The sequence below is a fragment of the Strix uralensis genome, chromosome 9 (assembly GCF_047716275.1).
Source record: "Strix uralensis isolate ZFMK-TIS-50842 chromosome 9, bStrUra1, whole genome shotgun sequence".
Lineage (NCBI taxonomy): Eukaryota > Metazoa > Chordata > Aves > Strigiformes > Strigidae > Strix > Strix uralensis.
This window is the reverse complement of record NC_133980.1, coordinates 9,049,668-9,057,466: the sequence shown is the minus strand read 5'-3', so window position 1 is coordinate 9,057,466 and position 7,799 is coordinate 9,049,668. Positions and strand designations below refer to the sequence as shown.

The 7,799-nt window shown below is 37.1% G+C and overlaps 1 protein-coding gene across 8 annotated transcripts in view; it reads right to left on the bottom strand.

Annotated features, from left to right (window-relative positions):
• PIK3CA (phosphatidylinositol-4,5-bisphosphate 3-kinase catalytic subunit alpha) overlaps nt 1-7,799 on the bottom strand; it is a 47,228-nt gene that overhangs the window by 19,661 nt on the left and 19,768 nt on the right. For all 8 annotated transcript variants that reach the window (XR_012630116.1, XM_074878534.1, XM_074878539.1 and 5 more), the window contains 6 exons: nt 6,941-7,191; nt 5,060-5,305; nt 4,104-4,189; nt 2,135-2,240; nt 892-1,044; nt 658-792 (listed from right to left, as the gene is read on the bottom strand). Coding sequence is in view for 7 of the 8 variants with exons in the window: in XM_074878534.1 (XP_074734635.1) it covers nt 658-792; nt 892-1,044; nt 2,135-2,240; nt 4,104-4,189; nt 5,060-5,305; nt 6,941-7,191 (977 nt within the window). In the remaining variant the exon portion in view is untranslated. The remainder of the gene's footprint in view (nt 1-657; nt 793-891; nt 1,045-2,134; nt 2,241-4,103; nt 4,190-5,059; nt 5,306-6,940; nt 7,192-7,799) is intronic.

The window sequence follows — 7,799 nt, the reverse complement described above, 5'->3', positions numbered from 1 at the left end:
GTGTAAAACACACCAACTAATTTCACAGCCTTGTCTTTAAACACGTAGCATTTTCAGCTTTACTGCTTTTCTTTTCTTCTCCTTTTAATCATCCAAAATGTGCTTTTAAGAGAGCTCCAAACCTCACCAAAAACTCAACTGTCAACACAGAGATTTTCTTCATGGAAGAGAGGAGATAAGGACCACACTCAAGTGTATGCCAATCAATTACTTTAGAATTCCCTGCACTTATGGTCATAACTAGCCCATTAAATAGCCAGTAAAGAGTTATAAGCACCTTTAGGTTATGAAAGACACCTGTAGACATAAAACTGCAACAAAATAGAAGAGTATCATGGAAGGAGAATTACAACTTTTGACAAGTTAAACTAAGTAGTTTAGACATCTGAATTAGCAATATAAAAAACACCAAAAAGACCCTAACAGTTTGCACAGTAAGACAGTTTCTCTTTAAAGTGTTCTGGTTGGTCAGTTTACTGGTAATATAAAGAAATGAGAATATATTACTCACTTGGCTAAAAACAAAACAAAAAATGGATTTCTTCCTTTCACAATAAATCAGGATACACGAAAAAAGTTTTATCACAAATATACTGAGTAAAACAAATTATACTTTTGTATTTTAGAAGTTAATCTTGAAAGGGGAGTTCGTCTTACCAGCCCCGCATAGCTGTAGTTAAACCCCAGTTCACGTGATATAGTCCAATTGGCATGTTCTTCAATGACTGTCATATCTGGAAACTTTACAGGATTGCTAAACCAATCAAATTCCAGCTCCAAACATGGAGTTTCCTATATAAAGGGAATTTAAATTACTTTCTCTGTTGAATTGTAACACAGCATATTTTGAAAATGCACTCCTAAAGATGAAACTGGCATACAAATACTTACCTTATTTGGATTTGATCCAGTAACACCAATAGGATTCAACAAATCCTCCAGCCCATGAGGCACTGCCCAAAGATTCAAAGCCATTTTCCCAGATACAAGAGTGTCTGTGTAATCAAACATGTTTATATTTCCCCAGGCCAATGGGCAGTGCTCCTTAAAGAGATTAAAAGATGATTTTTCAGTGTCATCTATTAATTACTGCAGAGTGAGCCAGGAGAAATAACATTTTCACCCCAGAGCAAGCTGTTACATCCCCAGATTAGCTGAAAGCAGGTTGTGGAAGCTGCACCGTATTTTTCTATGAATGACTGTCATGGCAGTCATTTTGCAGAATGGTATCAAAACACTTACAAACACATGCTAATATTTTCCCCACATCAAAATAACTCAAGCTGGTGAAGAGAAAGTTTATCAAGGCCTGTAGTGACAGGACAAAGGTGAACAGTTTTAAACTGAAAGAGAATGGGTTTAGATTGAACAAGTTATTTTTTTTTTTACTGTGAGGCTGGTGAGACACTGGCACAAGTTGCCCAGAGAAGCTGTGGCTGCCCCCTCCCTGGAAGGGTTCAAGGCCAGGCTGGATGGGGCTTTGAGCAACCTGGTCTAGTGGAAGGTGTCCCTGCCCATGGCAGGGCGGTTGAAACTAGATTATCTTTAGAAGGTCCCTTCCAACCCAAACCACTCTATGATTCTGTGAGTCATAAACCTGGTTGTAGACAAAGTAATATATAGCACCTATGACGCACACCCAAACCCAGAATTTAATGATGCTGGTGGCTAGAATTAGATGGCCATATGAAGATTCTTAAAAATGGCTATTTAGGATCTTGCATCAAATGCTAAAACAGCATAAGATTTCTTTACTTTAAAAAAAAAATCAGCTCTAAACTCAAGTATAAATATTACTTTTTTTAATAAATAGGTAAGTTACTTATGGGTTTAGAAACTTGAATTTAAAAGCACTTGCACCTCAGAAGACTGACACTGATCTTTGTGTCTGGCACTACAGTATAGACACTATTTACAACATTGAATGGCTAAACTTTTCCATGTTGCTTAATTTCTGACTAAAAAAAAGGTAATCTGAATTAGATACAAGAAAAGAAAAACCCTTATTTTAATCAGATTCAAATCAAAAATTGCACTAAGACTCATTGCCAGGACAGCATTTACCAAACATCTTCCTAAACTTGACTTAAGTAGCTTTTGTTTGTTAGTGTATTAAAGCCATGAAGTATTTTACCTCTTTAGCACCCTTTCGGCCTTTAACAGAACAGATAGAAAGGCAGAGCCGAGCAGCACGTGGAAGATCAGGAATGTACATATCATATGATAGCCATTCATTCCATCTGCGAGATTTAAAAAGCAGAATAAAACTAGGTTAAAAGAGCATGGAGACAACTGCAATCAATGAACTACTAATACTAAAAAGCATCTGTTATATTCCCACCTAAACTGTGTATGTGCATAAAGAGTACACCTTCTTACTGAAAAAGGGTCCTCCTACATACATTTGACCATGTCTACTCCTTTTGGGAATGGAAACTTCCCCAATTAGCCTTCCAGCACCAGCGCCATTTAAAAAGTCATGCTGGGTTCAATTCCTGCAAACCGAGTAACAAGTTCACTCACTTTCACTCTTGCAAACCTACTGACTGCAACTGTCAGTGTAAGTATAACCTAAAGATAATGGATTTGCGTATGTGTAAGGTTTAGCTTGTGAAATATTTTTCACTTCAGGGGAAAAAAAAAAAAGCAAGTGGGAAAAAAAATGTGGCCTAGCTTTCAGAACTCAACTAAATTTGAACTGCTAGAAAAAAAAAAGGTAACTGCAAGATGGGAATAACACAAATATAACATAGCAATCAAATACAATATTCCTGACAGTAATAAGAGCACAGATTGGTTCTACAGGAATACACATTTTGTTTTCTTGAACTTCTCTAAGTAGGCTTTATCTCCTTTATCTCTCAATTGGCAGAACTGTGCTTTTGAAGAGGAACTTCTGAATACAGTTTATTTTCCTAAGCGGATTGCTGTGCTGAATTTTCTCAGCTGGAAGAAGCAACCGTTTCCAAGGACAGCATTAATTTTTCATCATGTCTGTAGCTACTAAAAGCAGAGCTTTACAAAGAAGTAACTGTCCAAGCCCTTCTCTACGAAGAAAGAAACTGGCAGATAAACTTTAATTCACTTTTCTTATGTGTTCATTTCATATAATGCAGATTTGTGTGATTATATCCATGTTTTCAAGTCACATCCATCACCACCTTTCCAAGATTTTCTATCTAAAACTTAAACTATCAGTTCAAGTATAGCTATCTTTGGGGAAACTCAGAGGGAGAGGCTATTCTTCAGTAACTGATTATTAGGCCCTCTAATTATAACACTTAATCATATTAATAGAAAAATGTACAAAAGTATTTATATTTTTTTAAACTTTCAAAAATATGAAGTCAGATAGAAGACGCAAGTCAAGAATTAAATCTGAACACATACTTTACATCTTATCCCAGCAGATGCTGAAATTTCACACCTCCTCATTAGTCAATGTTACAAGCAGAAATTCAACATCTTTCAGATATCTTTTCTCAATATGTTTATATATGCTCATATAAAGCTTCTTTTTGCACACTAATGGCACTTTTAAGTTCATGTGATTTATTTTTCCAGATAATATTCATGGTAGGTGAAATTTCCTGAAAATAATCAGCCCAGAGCTGGCAGTGACTTCCATGTTAGCAAATGATACCTATCTCCCCACACGCAGTGCTTCTGCTTTAGTACACCCTATACAATCACATTGCCTCATGCTGAAGGTGAAATCTGAACCTGCAACTGGAATACCTGCTATTGATCCACAGTCAAAAACAGAGATCAGCCACCCAGAGCTATGCTGATTTCACAGTATTAATGAGTAATTATATTGCAGTTTCAGAGGCAACTGCAAATGCTTGTGTAAAACAAATCTGTTCAGTAAAGAAAATATACTATTATATGCAATGAGACAAAATACTTACCGTTGAATTAAATTAATTCTATTTATAAATATAGGGTTAGGTAAAAACATTCTTGCAAAACTTAAGGCAGGGAATTCCCAGCAAGGAGCTCCACCTGAATAATGGCCAAGTCAAGCCTTTACTCCTTCAGAGCTATCATTTATGATGCCCTGGAAGTCAGGTTCTCTATAGACATTCAAGTACTCAGCTTACCTGGGATTAGAACAAGGCACCCTTTGAGTATTCACATTATCACACAAAGGTTCCCCTCCATGGTAGATACCTGTTCTAACATAGATCTGAAAACAATGTTAATATTAGTACTATCTTTGAAACGTTACTATAAACCATTTTTTTCACTGCTATCAACATATGACTACAACATATTACCCACTAATTTCCATCAAGTAAAACACAAAACTGAAAACCAAACAGCCCCAGCACCTCCCAACCCAAAATCATTCATGCTCTGCAAGGTGTGAAGCAAGGTATATATAAGCATACCCTTCCAGAAAAAATGCTTTGGTCTTTTTCCTCATTAATTGCAAAACCAGTTCTTAAAAATACGATAGTAAACTTGAAATGAGCTCTAAAAACACCTAGAATTTATTTTTAATTCCTCCTGTGCCTATAGTGAAAGAAGAGACCAAACAAATTCTGAGGAAGTTAGAGTGCCAAGCTTGTAGTATGACTTCAATGGGACTGAACCCTACTTGCCTTTTCTCCTTGATCTTCCCATACCTCCCTTTTTAAAATTGAAGATAGCAGCGCACTATCCAGCATCGCCTCATCAAAAGTATTCCCAACTACTGTAATACATTCTTAGACATAATCATTATTTAGAATGTAAGTAACATGGGTTTTGTTCTTCTATCCATTACACTCTCAGCTGAAGTGAGCTATACAAACTGAGTTCTGCTCCTATCAGGTAGAATATTTAGCTAAATACCACAACTCATGCTTTTTAAGTAGTACACAAAAGTTTTCAGATGCTAAAAAATGGCTGCATTTTTTAGAATTGAATGCTTAACTTTAAATAACAAAGTGGTTTAGTTTTCTAATATGTTAAGTAACACCTCTTTTCCAGTGTAAACACAGAACAGAAAACTCAGGAGGGAAACAATGAGTGGCTGAAAACCATATACAATGCCATACAGCATTTGCCTTACCTTGTCTATGTCCCTGATGTTCACATTTACATAGGTTGCACAGAGGATCCTTATTCTGAGAGCACTATTTATAGTCCAGAGGGATTTGGCTGTAGCCTCTCCATTCATGTAGGGTGTGGCTGTAGAGATACGTCTGGAATAAGATGGCATTGTAAAGGTGTCCAGTGGTAGCTGGGTATATAAGCTTTCCTTAGCCATCAGCATCAGATTGGGCATGCGACCAAGCATTATACAGCTTCTTATATACTGCAAGAAAACAAAACCAAAATTCAGTATGCTTTCAAGGTGCATGCTCTTGGTAATCTGTACCTAAAAAAATTCAGGAAAATATAAAAGTGTATTTAAAGAGCTTATCATTGTTCCTGTATGTACACCCTTTAGTGTTTATAGTTCCTTCAGTGGTATAAATATGTTGTTGGGTAGGATCGCACAGTAGTGCTTCATACAGATTTTGAGAGATGAATAACGTCTAGAACAGTGGAAGGTTGAACTGGAGATAGAGAACAGAACTGACAAAATGACAAGTCAGGTTTCTTATAGTGCTCCTTGGCTCCAGGGCAGCGCAGCACAAACAACACAGACTGCTTCCAGATTAGAGCAGTTCCTGGAAGCAGTTGAGCTGCTTTTGCATAGCATGTTGCTTAACTAGTCTGCTCTGCCGACCTAGCACAGGTGAGACTGATACTCCTAGTCACAGGCAGAGAGCACAAGACAAATGGCAGACACACTCATTTTGGGTTCGGTTGTGCTTATTACCTTACGCTCAGCACTGATCCTGACAGACTCTAGCTGTAAGACTATGGTGTCCATTCAGGACTGAGCGCTGAGAGCCTTTAGTCTAGCAACGCATTGTATTTTGTGGTACTGTTAAGACAGGTCCAGCCCTGGAGTGTAATTAGGAAGCTCTTTTGTGACACAGTAAAGGCATAGCAGATACTTCTGAAGAAACCACGCTAGATCAAATAGGTCTAGTGTTTGATCTCAAGATGACTGTGCAAAATTATTCATGTATGCCTGCACTTGTTCCACAGCTCCCATAGAGCAGAGCTGCTTTTCCCATTACTCAGGATGCCCCAGCCCCCTTCTCTCCTCCACTGCTCTGGAGAGCAGATCAACCACCATTTTAAATGAAGGAATGGAAGCTGTTTATTGCAACAATACATTCCTCAAAGAGGAAGCAGCAGCAGTCTGTCAGGAAATCTACAGGGTAACATTGTTGTCTGCTCCAGAGAGGGCTGTTCAGATGCTCTGCTGTCAGCAGTTCTGCCTCACAGCACTAACAAAATGCAGTCAATGAAGGACAGCCAGCCACAAGGAAGATTTAACAATGGTTTATGTAGTGCTGGAAGTTTATCACTCCTTTAATAAGATCAAAAAATTTAAAGATGTAAATAACAGGAAAACAAGGAGTTTGTTTAGATTTTTTCCACCCCTAAAGGGGGAAGGGACAAGATTCATAGTAGCAAGGGTTGCCTCAATTTAACATCTGATTGAATTTCCTTTTGTATTACATCAACCCCATTCAAGCATAACTCACCTCTTGCCATCAGAAATCTAGGATATTTCTGAAAGTACCTACCACTGATATATCACTGGTGTTAGAGGCAAACTACTTCACTCACAGAAGAAAAATTACACTAGTGATATAAATTCTAGTTTAAGTTATCTTTTCTCCTCCCCTCTCTTCTGAAGCACAGACTGCAAATATGCACACTACACACATGCATTAGCCCATTAGTTTAAAGACACATACACTTTTACTTCCTATGTTCTGGATTAATGTAATGAAAAAGCAAGCCAGTCATAAAATTGATCACTTTTCTCCCTCAAAAATTTGGATTATTTTAGTGTATTGCAAAATAAACCCATTATGTTACTCACCTTATACTGGCTCAGTGGATATTTTTCTAGCAAGTATTCATCACAGCCACACACTTTTAAAATGTATTTGCCCTGGTACTCCAAGACACAAAGTTTAAGTTGTTCAGATGACAGCAACATACTTCGCGTTTTCTTCCTAATTGCTTCAGCAATAACTTGCTCAGGCACACAGTCATGATTGATTTTTAAGGTGTATTTCTGCTTATCATTGTTTGGCGAGACTATTACCCATATCACCACTATAATTTGCCCTAGAATAAATGTAAAGTAATGTTAGGCCTACCATTTTCAACACAATTTCAAAACAAAAAACACAAATCCAAAAAAACCCCAACAAACAACTCCCACTCCCTGCGCCACCACACAGACACTGTGTACTACTGAAAGAAGATGTAGACAAGATTCATAGCCTAAACTGACAGAGGGTTTGTAAATTTTACGTGGAAATACCTGTGCTCGGTTTATTTTTGACTCTAGTGTAAAACTTTTACCCCTTGACATTAAGAGTATTTTCTAAAGTGAATTTATTTATTTATTTAGCCTTCAGGAAAACAGCAGTAACTTTCATATTTGAGGACTGCAAGATAACTCAAGTGATTCAGCAACATTTAATTCCAGATTTATGAATGTCAAGGAAAAATGCAAAGCCAACAAGCTGCTTCTGCCTGTTAAAAATAAAAATCACCTCTATTTACCAAGTTATATTTCAAGATTTAGTTATTGCAAAATATGTAATTTTAAGTGTTGTTGTCTTCCTTTTGAATCTACACTCTATCAAGAAAGTTATTCTGAATAACTTAAGGTGTAAGCTATTGCTAAATACAGCACATAAAACAGTGATTTCCCTAAGTCACCAGCT